This window comes from Temnothorax longispinosus, chromosome 7 (genome assembly GCF_030848805.1).
Source record: "Temnothorax longispinosus isolate EJ_2023e chromosome 7, Tlon_JGU_v1, whole genome shotgun sequence".
Lineage (NCBI taxonomy): Eukaryota > Metazoa > Arthropoda > Insecta > Hymenoptera > Formicidae > Temnothorax > Temnothorax longispinosus.
In genome coordinates this window covers 11,540,221-11,555,132 of record NC_092364.1, presented here as the reverse complement: position 1 = coordinate 11,555,132, position 14,912 = coordinate 11,540,221, and the positions used below count along the sequence as shown (strand labels likewise).

The following is a 14,912-nucleotide window of genomic DNA, read 5'->3' as shown; positions in this document are numbered from 1 at the left end:
TCTGTATGAAGGATATATGGACAAATAGAAAAAATTATAAATTTTATTACTTTCATCAAATAAAATCTTTATTCATAATTTCGTATATTTTTTAATTCGTTGAGTAACAATTCTAATCTTTTTATAAAAAAAAGCAATTTTTTGAGAAACGGTATTTATAATTTAGATTATACAACTAAAGTATATCTCAATAAACAAAAATTAAAAAAAAAATTATTAGACAACAAAGATATATCTTAATAAACAGAAATTAAAAAAAAAACACAACGTATATGCATGACTTCTTTTTTTTCATTAAATTTCAAATTAAATGCTATAGAAAAATAATCATTCTTGTCTCTTGTTTTTTAGTCGATCCGTTGCGTGAGCTAACCAAATTTTAATAGGTGCGCTTACATCCCCCTCAGTGACATCCTTGAACTTGCTTCTTACAACACCTAAAATAATCATAGAACGTAATTATAGAACGAAAAAATAAATTTAAACTTTGATAATGTAAATATATTTTGTTGTTAAAATGTAATGAAATTCAAAGAAAAAATAAAGTATATAAAATTTTGTGTCATGCAAAAAATAAAGTTTGAACGTGTCATTATTAACAATTTTATAATATATTTCAAGAAATGTTTACTTTTTTAAATTTCAAAAAGCAGTATTAACATTTACATAAAAAATAGAATTTTTATTTTACTCATATGGAAAATAATTATAAAAAATAAAAAATGGCATTATCAAATATTTTGTAATATGTTAACAACTCTACTTTTACATAAATAAACGACGTTAAAATTTCAAATTTAAGTAAATTATAAGTCTATTCTTACCATATATTATTTTCCATAAAAGCAATGTTTCAAATCTCTGTTTGTTTTCTTTTTGTCCAGTCCAACTGAATTTTGTAGCTACTTCGTTTGTAAACAATGTTGTCATAATTCTCGTAACGGTTTTTTTTCATAGTACTTTGTGAGTAGAAATAAAGTGCCGATTTCTGTAAGAAAAATAAATTTTGATAACGGATATTTACATTGATATAACAATTACATTTCCAAAAAAAAGTGGAAATACTGTAAAACTTAAAAAAGTGTCTAAATTTTTCTAAATAAGTAAAAAATATACAAGTATTATTGGATAATATGTTTATCTATACTTACAACTTGGTTTTTAAATGTCTCATCATGTTTTAATTGCTGTTCAATATCTCTTACGTCATCGAGACTTTTCATGGGGAATTTTTCATCAAGGATTTTGTTGTCAGTATCATAAATCTGATTTTCCAATTGCTCAGAAGAATTGTGCAGTTTCTTTAACAAACACTCGCAACTCTTTACGCGATTAGTAATATCTACCAAACTACTAATAATGAATTTTTTTTCTGTTTCTGGAAAAAAGTTAATATTTGAAAAAATCTTTAATTACTTATAAAAACAAAATTTCAAGTTATATAATAAGATTTGTTATATAATAATATTCCAAACATAAAATTTTTACCCGTAGTTTCTTTATTTGTGTTATATGCCAAACTTTTACCCGTAGCTTCTTGACTTTTGTTACATGCCAAATTTTTTACAACAGAGTTATTACTTGTATTTTTCCGAGGATTTGAATTGTTTTATTTGTGATACTTATCAATGTCTTCTTCAATCTCACTATTGGAATCTAATCTATTTGTGTCAATGTAATCCATATTTAAACTTGACACAGATGTAATTTTTGAAGTTGGTGGTTCTGGATACGTCAATTGTGGAGGTTTATTTCTTTTTGGCAATTTTGCAGCAACAGAAGCATCTTCATTCTCAGAAGCATTATCTTCAGATTCAGAAGTAGTTAAAGTTTTCTTACAGCGTAATTTTCTTTTACGTTTATTTTCTTCTTCATCTGAAGTAGTATTAATGTCGGATATTTTCTCTGCTAATTTTTCCTTTTCTCGAGCCCTTTTATAAGTTTCTTTTTACCAAAAAAAATTATTTATTGTTATAATTATTTACAAATAAATAAAGTAGCGTCAAGTAATTATGTATAATCATATATGGAATATAATCACTTAGGAAAAGCATTTTATGTAAGTTACGTATTATAATTTTATATATAATGCTTCTGATAAGTAATATAATTATAATAATTATATACAATTATATGTACCGTAATTATATTATATGTATGGTCGTAAGTAGGGAGGCAACAGATACTTTTACACTCGGGGATCTCGCTTGCGGTTACGCGGGGTCGGGGGGGCTTCGCTGCCGCGGGGGGAGCGCCGTAAGCGGTGGGCGAGGGGGTCGAGGGACGGTGTAAAGGGTCATCGGAGGGGGGGCTATGCGGGGGGAAGCGAAAACTGGGCGAGAGGGGGTGCGCGACGCGAGGGGAACATTTGACGGAAGGTTGGGTGCGGCAGGGCCGCCAACGGGGGTTCGGCGCGGGGCAGGGCCGCCAACGGGGGCTCGTAGCGGGGATTTGGGCATTTTCCGAGAGGGCGCTCGGAGCGGCGCTCGCGCCGTTACCGACGGCGGTTTTGGAGAATCGCGGGCCGATATTTTTCGTTTGTTTTTTTTTTTTTCATCGTCGTCGGTCGCGCGCGCGCGTTCGGGCGCGTCCGAACTCGTTCGAACTCGTTCGAGGTCGCTCGTCTGGACGTTTCGGGGGTGGGGGGGAGAACGACGCGTTCCAGATGGTTCGTTTCGCGGGGGGGTGTCGCGCGCCCGTCTTCGTCGTCGTTTTGTTTTTGTTTTTTTAACTCTCGGTCCGAAGGTCGTTTCGATCCGCGTCGCGACGGGCAGCACGTGGTTTTCCCGACTCATCGGGATCGATGGAGATGACTCATCGTCTAGTCGTTCGATCGACGCGCGACAATTTATTCGACGCGCGTTCGAACTCGGCGTCGCGGTCAGATGACTCGTCGTTTCCTAATTTGGTCTCGTCTCGCGGTTTTCCCTCCTTTTGTCTCGCGGTTTTCCCGCCCATCCCCGACGCGACGCGTCGAGAGATCGAGCGAGACGACTCGTCTCTTCGTTCGCGACAATTTTCATTCACCTCGCGTTCGACCTGTAATTCACGATTCGCGATAATTTATGTAACGCGCGTTCGAACTCGGCGTCGCGATCGCCGCGACCGCGGGGGGTAAGCGCGGTCAGATGACTCGTCTCTTCGTTCGCGATAATTTTTCATTCACCTCGCGTTCGACCTGTAATTCATGATTCGCGATAATTTATGTAACGCGCGTTCGAACTCGGCGTCGCGATCGCCGCGACCGCGGAGATGGGTATACGGATTTGGGAAAAAAGGGGGAAACGGAAAGAGAGAGCGCACAGATGAGATACGCATATAGTTTTTTTTTTTTATTCAAAGAATAATACAAGCGCGTTTACATTGTTTCGCTCGCGCGAATATATGCATTTCGTAGACGCGACATCGTTATGAGGATTCGAAACATAGCGCGACTATCTCGCAGTCGACGATGTTGTCACGATCGAAGAAATCGCTCTTCATTATCTCAGTCTGAACCGAAGTTTCCATTTTCATCGCGGCGGCGGCTATCTCCTGATAGCGCAAAAACTTAGCGTCGACCTCCTCGGTCGCCGCGCTCAGCGCACGGATGACGCGATCCACGCACAATTGGAGATCGTACAGCCTGAGCAGGGTTGTGCGCACCATCGCCACGCGAGCCAGGTTGGGTAGCTCCATACGTACGATCGGCCCGTTGTTGATCACTCCGAATCGCATTGTCATCCCTCCGATCGACATCGGCGAGGGGGGGGTGAGTTACGTCGGAAAGAGCGCGTTCCATGCACGACAATATGTCGCGTTTGCGCTCGATCAGTCCTTTCCACATGTCGAGCGTCAGGGAGATTTCCCTTCCTTGTTTGTCCCCCAGGGCGATATCCACGTACGAAGGCGTGGTATGAATACTGTACCACGGTGACTTGATCGTGATACCTATGGCTATGTACTTGTAGCCAGTCGACGTCAGCAGATAACGCGTCGTCAGGATGCGCACAGGGGGCAATTCGACGGGAAAGTTGGAACGAAACTCCTGATGATGGCGACGACGATCGTCTTCGACGGGCGCGTCGGTTGGAGGATGAGAGCTGCGACGCGATTCTTGGCGACGAGTAAGATAATGGCGATCGTCCATCGAACTGATCCTCCGTCTTTTATTGCCGTTGTCGTTCGCCTCCGAATCCGCCGTCTCCGTAGGAGAAATACTCCTCGGCGCGGGTCGATCGGCCAATGTCGAGAACATTTCGCGCCGCGGTAACCGTTCCTTTCTGATTGTTTTTCCGACGCGTCGTATTCGGTCGACGACGCGACACTGATGCCTTGGAAGGGACACGTCGGTATAAGTAGGAAAGATCTGACTTATGTCGCGCTTGGCGCGGTGTGGGAAATTTGCGCGGTAGTCTACTTCCTTCGGCGGATGTGGAAATCGGAGAGCCGAACCCCGGTGTCGTCATCGTTCCAATAATCGCTCGCCGACGTTAGCGAGTTATCGTTGAGGCGTACGATTCGATCGAGGAGATCGCGCAACTGCTGCAGCAGGTCGGCCTTAGGGCAGACGATATTCAGTATCCGCAGATCGAATTTACCGGCTGACGAGACGGTCCTCGTAAATTCGTTGAATTTGTAGAACTGCGCCCGAGTGGTGAAGTACAGATTGCCGTCGATGTAGCGGAATATCGACGTCACGCCTTTCGGTATTCCGGGAAACGTCGCCTCGAGGGGCGTAAATTTGGCGACTCTCTTGTCCTTGTCGCATTCGTCTATCTCGCCCACCGCGTTACCGTTGAACACTACGTAGGAACGTCCTCTGTGGGTGTTCACCGCTCCGTTGATCAGCGCGTTTTCGGGAAATCCGAGTTCTTGCAGGGTCTTCGGCCAACCTGGCCGCAGACTAAATTCCGGATATTGAACCAAGTATACCAAATTATCTACGAACACCATGAGATCGCCGGACGGGGATTGATAGGCAGCGCTCACGCGCGTGTAATTGTCGTGAAGAAAGCTCATCTGATTCGAGAGGGCTAAAGGTCCGTTGTACGTCCTACCGTCCAGATCGACCGACCAAACGTAACGTTTGTACGAGATGTACATTCGATTTTCCAAAATCAATATCCCGTTCACGCGATCGAGGCTGCACAGGTCCGGCGACGGCGGCGGTGGCGGCGGCGGCGGCGCTGGCGTCCGACGCGGCGGATCGTTTTCAATTTTTTCACCGTACAAACGTTGAATGTCGATGATGTCGTTTTGGTCGAGCTTCACCGGATACTGCTGGTCCGGCTGTATCGCGAACATCACCGATGTTTTGCGCTTGTTGTGCACCAATCCGAGGGAGTGGCCGATCTCGTGCGTCAGCGTGTAATGCAGGGAAAACTTATCAGCGGGATGTTTGTTGACGTAAATGTGCCACGGCTCGTCCCCGTCGACGTGCACCTCGGAAACGAACCCCGCTTGGTCCGTCGGGAGAGACGCGTGGGCGAGCACGTTGCCGGGGCCGTCGAATTTGACCGAGCACAATGCTCCGTTTACCTCGGCGTTCGTGTTATAGTGTAGTAGGCGTCGCCAAGATATTATAATGTCGGCATTCAACGTTTCGGAGCGTTCGAACGTCAATGCAGAATGCTGCGACCACAGGTCGGACGCGGCCTGCGCCGTGCTCAGCTCGGTTTCGTCGGCTAAGTGAAAATGCCACGTCAGGTGCGTCTTCGGCCATTTGGACAGGCTCGCTTTCGTTCCGTGTTTCAGGATATCTCGGAAACCGCATCGCGGTTTACTCATGAATTGCAGCGTTTCGTTGTTGGGCGTTCCGTCGCCGGGTAAATCGTAGTAATTCTGAAACTCCTTGACGGCTTTGCGAAGAACGTCGTTTCGTCTCTGAGCCGGAACCGCGTCCACGTCGTTGGACAGATATCCGTATTTCTGCAGGTAGTCGAACGTGAACGCGTAATTGTCGTCCGTAATTGTGGAATTGATGCACGCCGCGGCGTTAAAACACGCGGTTAACGCGATTATGTACGCGAGCCGCATCGTCGAGAGCGAGAGAGAAACGGTGAAACCGCGATGACGGCGCGTCGCGGTTTGAGCGCGATCTCGACGAGCGCTCCGAATGCGAACGTTTGCGCGATGACGCTCGTTAGCGACAACGCGGATAGGTGGCGGCGCGGCGGGGGGTCTCGGGCGTGAAAAAAAAATGCGTCGAAGATCCCGACGGATGAGTCGGCCCGATAAGGAAAAATGCGTTAATTACTTTTCTCGATGCGTATCTTCCATCGATTTATATTTTTTTCACGCAATAAAATGCTATTGAGTCCGGCGGATGAGTCGGCTTGATAAAAACAATGCATTGATTATTTTCCTTGATGCGTATTTTTTAATCAATTTATAATTTTCTCACGCAATAAAATGCTATTCTTAGTATATTTTTCTATCGCAACACTCATGGCCAACATCCCTTTTTTTACCATGTATAAGAACTCGAGACTAGACTTGGGCGCAGTCTATCCGCAATCTTCGAGTGAACTCAAGACGATGGATAAAATTAACGATTTACAATGCGTGTGTGATATATTACAAACTCAAACCACAGCCCTGACGAGGGAGATTGAAGATTATTGCAACATGGTGCGGCAGTTGCAGCAACGCGTGAAGTGCTTAACGGAAAAGGTGCCTCCCTTTTTGCAACTCACCGTTCATGTGGACGAGGACGCCGCAATGATCGAAAGAACGTGAGTATCGCTTTCAAACGCGAAATTATTTCTTATAATATAATCAAACGATAAATTTCATATTTATGTATATTTATAATTATTTACAATTATTTATACTTATTATTCATATTTATATTTGTTTATATTTATTAATTGTATTTTTTGCGTAGGGCTATCATTACTTCCTGGGTGAAAAAATCTCGCCACCAGATCAGATTCTTCGTGACGAAACTTCGTGGGATGCATAGGGACATGGCGCGGCTGGACTCGCACGAAGAGGCGGGTTGTCGCGAGAGAGGCGACAACGAGGGGGGGGAATCTCCGAACCTGAACAGCCAAGAAACAGCGATCGTCAACGACGATGTCCCCGTCCCCGTATGTTGTGTCTCCCAATGTGAAAAAAATGCGAAAAAAAGTGAAATACGAAATATTTAAAAAAAAATGCGAAAAAAAGTGAAATACAATATATTGAAAAAAAATGTTATTAAATGACAGAAGTTTATATATAATATGCTATATAATATTGCATTACAAATAAATATTAACAGTGAAAATAAATGTTTTAACGATATCGCGTTTTCTTCACCGCTCGCTTCCGCACTCGATCTGACGCTCGGCGTTATCGCTCGCTCGGTCGCTCGCTTGCGTTCCTAACCGCATCTCGCGCTGGAGCCCCACCCCCGTATCGCGCTCTCGCTTTCGCTCGCCGTTTCTCTGTTTGTTGCGTTAAGGTGTATCGCGTTCCCGCGACCGGCCATTGTTACGCGCTGCCGCGACCGGCCATTTTCGCGCGTTCGGTAGCATATAATGTATACGTATATAAATACGGAGGTGGTATGCGAAAAGAGGAACATCGTTTGTCATAGATTTTACGTCGATCTTTATTCGATAAAATATAGATAGAAGGATATATATGATACAACGGAGTAAAAAATAAACGATTAAACACAATATATACGACGCACTATACACGCACGAAACTCGCCACACTCCGCGATGACAGTCCCTCACGGGATGAAGCAAGCTACGCGGCGCGGCAATCAATCGAGATAGCCAATCGGCATCGCGGAAAAGAGGCTTCAATTTTACGATACAAACGAAATTCACTCAGGTAACACACGCCTTTTTTAAAAGTGGAATAAAACAAATATGTTGTTGATATTTTGTTTATCACATTGTTTTTAAAACATATAAATGTAAATGATAAATTTTTTATCCGATTATTTAAATTTGCGGACAGCGCGGCGTATTTAAATTTGCAACCACAAAGTTTCAATTTTTTAAATATTAAATTTGCTATTTTATTTTTTTAAGTAAAACTTACATTTTGGAAATTACATTATGATTTTGTTTTTACAATGAAATCTCACTGAGTAATCGTCAGTTCTGCCGTCGCATAACAAGTGAAACGGAAAAAGTGATGAGATATATTTTCGAGAACATAAAAGATAATGATGATTATGATGATACAGATGAAGAAACAAGAAAAGGTATAATTTTTGCAATATTATTTTATTGTAAAATTATTTGTATTACGTATGAAACAATTTAATTCATCCTATGGAAGTGTTATTTTAAAAAGAAAATTATATTAAAATTATTTGTATTATCAAGCAATTAAAACATTTTTATTTTTTAATAAAAGTAACACAATTATTAATAACGTTTTTCTGCAATTATTTAACAGAATAAAAATTTATACAATTTAATGGCATTTTTATACATTTATAATTATTGTATCAGAAAATACTGATTTTAAATGTTATAAATATGCAGATAATATATAAAATATTTTAATTTCTTATTACATAAGTATTATAGGCATCTTAAATATTCCGGGAAGTTTATGAAGTTTACTTCAATATTAAAATATTTTAGTGAAAATATTTATATATCATGTAACATGTATTATTTTAGCACAATATATTTCAAATAAGAAGTATAATGTAGAAAAGCAATACTAATTTAAGTGTTTCATTTTAAAATATTTATAAAAAATATTTTTATGATATTAAATATGTTTTGAAATATTCTCACAATATCTTGTATAATATTATATTTATGTAATATTGCTTAAATATTGTATTACATTTTGCAATATTATGCGCTATTATGGATGCTAAAGAATTTATTAATTGTAATCCATTATTATATTTTTTCAGAATTGCTCGATTTGGCTTTGTACGAAGAACAATGTACTGTTACGACTGAATCATTACATAGACCAGGCTCTTCTTCTAAACAAGATCCATTTGATAGATTTTTACAGCATCAGAATCAATGTGAAAATAAATTCGAAGAAGTACTAGATATATTTGATGAAGAAAACTATCATATTGATATAAATTGTCTAGATTCGGATGATAATCCAATTGATTCAGATATTGAATGCTTTGATAATACAGATGATACAACAGTAGTGACACCATATCTTCCTGAATACGAAAATGTGATGAGTAAAACGGAGTGTTCTACAAAAGAGCATAAAAATAAAGAGATCGAGAATACAAAAGAATTTTTAAGAAATTGGAAACTGAGGAATATATATATAATATTTCTCATACAGCTGTGACAGTTGTTACATCATTTCAAATTGCACTCTTGTTTTCAAACTTTACCAATACAATCAAAGACATTGATGAATACTCCTCGCAACAAAGTAAATATCATATCCATGGCACCAGGTAGATATATACACATAGGTTTACAAAAAGGAATTACAGAAACAATTTTAAATACAAACAAAGAATTATTTCTCAGTGGAATAGAAATATCAATTTTCATAGATGGTATTCCGTTATTCAAATCAAGTGCATCATTGTGGCTTATTGTAGGTTCTGTAAAAAATACTAGTGATATTTTTCTTATTGGAGCTTATTACTGTCCTGAAAAGCCATATGATAGTAATCTTTATTTAAGTGCTACTGTAAATGATATTAAAGATGTATGTCAAAATGGTATAACAATTGAAGGATTACATTATAACTGTCGAATTGTTTCTGTTATAGCTGATGCACCAGCAAAATCATATATTTTAAATGTCAAAGGTCACTGCGGATATTATAGTTGTATGCCATGTAAAAGGCAAATATGCTCATAGGCGCGTTTATATGTTAAATAATCATGAACAATTGCGAAATGATTTTGAATTTAAAAATAAAACCGATCCTAATTATCATCTAGGGTATAGTATTTTGACAGACATTCCGGATTTTGATATTGTTAATCAAATTCCTTTGGAATACATGCACTTAATATGCCTCGGTGTTATGCGTAAACTCTTATATTTATGGTTAAGTAAATCGAAACAATCATATTCTTTAAATGCGCAAAGTATACAACGTTTATCCGTTTTGTTTGAAAACATTGCATCGTTTGTTCCTAACGAACTTTCACGTAAACCTCGATCGTTACAATTAGTTAAATATTTTAAAGCAACCGAATACAGATTATTGCTTTTATATACCAGTCCTGTTGTTTTAAAAAACATTTTAGATAAAGATTTGTTTAACCATTTCTTGGTTTTACACGTATCTGTACGAATTCTGTGTAATAATGATTATAGTCAGTACATCGAATATGCAGGTCAACTGTTAGAAAAATTTGTGGATGCAATGCCACATTTGTATCATAAATCTTTTGTATCGCATAATGTGCATGGATTGATACATGTTATACAAGATGTAAAAACATTTGGACCATTAGACAATTACAGTGCATTTAAATATGAAAATTTTTTACAGCATCTAAAACGAGTAGTCAAAAAGTATGCGCAACCTTTAGAACAATTGTATAATCGGTATCATGAAATTAAATCTAACGTGAAAAGGACTGATTATCGTACAACTGAACTTGTAGTCAGCAAATCGCAAAATAGTTATTGTATTTTGCCCAATGGAAAAAGAGCACCTTTGTATACAGAAGCTATTTCAATTAATTATCGTTTTCGAGTAAATACTATCAATGATAATTGTTGTATATTGACAAATGGAGACATTGTACAAATAACAAAATTTTCTTACAATTTTGAAAAGGAAGAATCAATTTGTGGGAAGATACAAGCGAAAAGATAATTTATTTACAATCCCATGTGAATCTTCTTTACTCCAAATTTATGTGGTTTCTCAGCTTTCGCGAGAAAAAATGTGGCCATTGAACAAAATTAAAAATAAAATGTTCGTATTGCCGTATAAAAACAAATTCGTTGTATTACCATTGCTGCATAACGAACATAATACAGAGAAATTTATTTTGTAATATGTATGTTGTAATAGATATATAATATGTATAAAATTTGTACATTTGTATTAAAGTAAAAATATTGGAATATATATTTTATGGCATATTATTATTTATTTAATAAAAAATTTTGATTAAACAATTTATTAAATAAAAATGTTTTAAATATAGATTCATTTTCATTTAAAAAATAAAATATGATATCCCAGGAATGTTATATGAACGTCAATTTTGGACCAGAATAATATTCTAAGAACATTTTTTTAATATTTCGCGGATATTGAAATAATATTCCGCGGATATTAAAATAATATTTCGCGGATGTTAAGTAATATTCTACGGATATTAAAATAATATTCCGCGGATATTAAAATAATATTCCGCAGATATTAAAATAATATTCCATGGACATTAAAATAATATTTCTAAAATATTATATAAGTGGACATATAACATCCACAGAATAGTCCCACGATATTAAAAAATATTATATCATATTCTCGGAATAATATAATAATATTATTTTAATTTTTAATAATATTCATATAATATTCTAGGAATAATATGCGCTTATAAGGGTAGTCCACCGGTCATACTTTTTCTAACGCGACGATATATGTACACGCAATTTATTTATTTTTTTTTTAAGCAGGGAGGGGAAAACTTACTACTAACTAGCCTATGCTGAACAACGTGTGTGCTGAGCAGCCAAGTGTAGTGTTGCCTTTACCAGCCATGCGCTGGCCGCGCTGTCCATGGAGGGGAGCTAGTCCCCTCCACGGACAGCGTGGCCAGCGCATGGCTGGTAATGGCTGGTAAAGGTTAGTAGTACACAGTGAAATTCCGTTCGACAAAGGAAAAGTCTAGAAATACGTTTCCACGTATTTATAATTAATCAGCATTATGAGTGTCATAAGTAAGTACTACATTGCATAAAATAACCTAAGAAGCAAAATGTTAGCATGTGCGTACATTTTTTCCATTTGTTTCCAGAAAAAGTACAGAAAAATGACAAATTTTACATAGTTTTACTGAAGGATGGCTTAGTTACAGTACCGAAACAATGGTTAACAGATGACAAGAAATATACATATTGGCCATCTGATGTAAATACAGCACAACGTATGAATTTAATTAAATCTTGTGCCGAAGTAAACTTAAAATGGGAAAAATACGAGATAGAATGTAGATATGGAACAGCAGGTTTGTATTTACCCACTATCTATTCTTAAATTATGTATACCTTTATTTAGACTTGCAATAATTTCGGCCGTAAAATTAATTTAATTTAACGTGAATTTAATTATTGATTTAATTCTTAATTTTAATCATGCATATTCTATGCTGTATCATTGATTTATATAAATATTATTTCTAAAATATCACTCTTTATAATTGTCAAAAAATAATCTAGTAAACTCTTGTAATTATATTTAATTTTTTACTTAAGCAGTAATATTAAAATAATAGAGCTTTAATATTAAAAAATTAATATTTATTATTTGAGTAAAGAAATCTAATTTTGCAGAACATCATTAGAATATATTAATTTTTAATGTTACAATTAAATAAAATCCCGGGAAAACAAATTTATATATAATCATATAGGATCATATATATTTATATACCATTATATAAAAATTATAGATAATATACGACAGTAGGGAGGCAACAGATACTTTTACACTCGGGGCAGTGATGTGAATCCGGCCCGGTTTTTCGCGCATGCGCGCCCCCTCCACTACGCACACAGAGTGACGCTCGGTCTATCGGTGTGTCGGTAGCGCTCGGCAGTGCCGAGCGAGAGGGAGAATATTACTCTCTCCTTGTCGCTCTCACTTAGCTCGCGCGATCGACGATGTTTTTACGCTGGAAATGCTTTCTCGGTATCTCGGCGTGAATCTGAGTTGCCGTTGCACGATAATCAAAGAGCGATCTTTGGAATAATGTAGAGATGTAAAAATAATTAATAAACATATAAAAATTGTAGTAAAAAATTATGTTGATCACTCTTGCAGAAATTTTCATGCTTTGACCTATACTCCTATTATTTTGACAATTCCTTTCTGAAAAAAATTCCGTAGAAGAGAAAACGCGTATTTTTTTATTTGGCCTACAATTAATATTTCCGAGTGTAATATTTGTAAGAAATTTTATTTGTCGATGATTGTTATACTTTTAAGTTAATTAATATCTTGGAAATATTCAATTCCATATATACGTATGAGATATTTTCGTTAACAAATATATTTATATAAATACCATATTTTATATATTTATTTATGTCGAATAACCTGATATATATGTATATGTAATATAATATCAACAAACTTCCTTGACCATAACTAGCAAATTTAATAATAGAAAACGACGTTTCGGTCCAAATTCGGACTTTCTTCAGGTGAATAAAGCTCTTACAAATACATTCAACAGGCAATTCATGACACTGTGCCTAAATCTTTAAGATTTGGTTGATTAGAAATAAACTTGATTTAAAAAAATTCGTCAAATTTGGTTTATTCCGGAATAAAATTAATATGAACGAAAAAGTATAATTAAAAAAAGTTAAGGAAGGACAGGGGCAGATATAGACTTACAGGAAGGCAGCAAGAAGAAGATGCAGCCTGTAAACTTTATGAAAAAATTTAAAAAAAGAATTGTGCAAATTAGAAATTTGCACTTTGTTTCCTCAACAAATTGAGGTGTGCGATTTGGAAATTTGCACATAGCAAAGTCACAATTTTGACGTGAGAGAGTAGGAAATTAGCAAATTGAATCCACAACGTATTGTTACGCGCGAAAAGGTTCCTCTATGAGAAAGCCAAACTAAAAATTATGCATCTAATAAAAGGTTCCTCAGAGAGGAGCTTTTAGCGCATAACAATACGTTGTGGATTCAATTTGCTAATTTCGGACTCTCTCACTTCAAAATTGTGACTTTGCTATGTGCAAATTTCCAAATCGCACACCTCAATTTGTTGAGGAAGCAAAGTGCAAATTTCTAATTTGCACAATTCTTTTTTTAAATTTTTTCATAAAGTTTACAGGCTGCATTTTCTTCTTGTTGCCTTCCTGTAAGTCTATCTGCCCCTGTCCTTCCTTAACTTTCTTTAATTATACTTTTTCGTTCATATTAATTTTATTCCGGAATAAACCAAATTTGACGAATTTTTTTAAATCAAGTTTATTTCTAATCAACCAAATCTTAAAGATTTAGGCACAGTGTCATGAATTGCCTGTTGAATGTATTTGTAAGAGCTTTATTCACCTGAAGAGAGTCCGAATTTGGACCAAAACGTCGTTTTCTATTATTAAATTTGCTAGTTATGGTCAAGGAAGTTTGTTGATATTATATTACATATACATATATATCAGGTTATTCGACATAAATAAATATATAAAATATGGTATTTATATAAATATATTTGTTAACGAAAATATCTCATACGTATATATGGAATTGAATATTTCCAAGATATTAATTAACTTAAAAGTATAACAATCATCGACAAATAAAATTTCTTACAAATATTACACTCGGAAATATTAATTGTAGGCCAAATAAAAAAATACGCGTTTTCTCTTCTACGGAATTTTTTTCAGAAAGGAATTGTCAAAATAATAGGAGTATAGGTCAAAGCATGAAAATTTCTGCAAGAGTGATCAACATAATTTTTTACTACAATTTTTATATGTTTATTAATTATTTTTACATCTCTACATTATTCCAAAGATCGCTCTTTGATTATCGTGCAACGGCAACTCAGATTCACGCCGAGATACCGAGAAAGCATTTCCAGCGTAAAAACATCGTCGATCGCGCGAGCTAAGTGAGAGCGACAAGGAGAGATAATATTCTCCCTCTCGCTCGGCACTGCCGAGCGCTACCGACACACCGATAGACCGAGCGTCACTCTGTGTGCGTAGTGGAGGGGGCGCGCATGCGCGAAAAACCGGGCCGGATTCACATCACTG

At 36.9% G+C, this 14,912-nt stretch overlaps 1 protein-coding gene and 3 pseudogenes across 1 annotated transcript; 2 read left to right on the top strand and 2 right to left on the bottom strand.

The window, feature by feature from the left end:
• Window positions 1-327: 327 nt before the first annotated feature.
• Window positions 328-2,054, bottom strand: LOC139816952 (uncharacterized; annotated as a pseudogene).
• Window positions 2,055-4,395: 2,341 nt separating this feature from the next.
• On the bottom strand, window positions 4,396-6,018 carry LOC139816951 (stromelysin-1-like). The gene has a single exon (XM_071784781.1). The coding sequence runs from the start codon at window positions 6,016-6,018 to the stop codon at window positions 4,396-4,398; it is 1,623 nt and encodes a 540-aa protein (XP_071640882.1).
• Window positions 6,019-6,453: 435 nt separating this feature from the next.
• On the top strand, window positions 6,454-10,022 carry LOC139816950 (uncharacterized; annotated as a pseudogene).
• A 1,877-nt stretch (window positions 10,023-11,899) lies between these two features.
• Window positions 11,900-14,912, top strand: part of LOC139815680 (uncharacterized) — a 5,353-nt pseudogene continuing 2,340 nt past the window's right edge.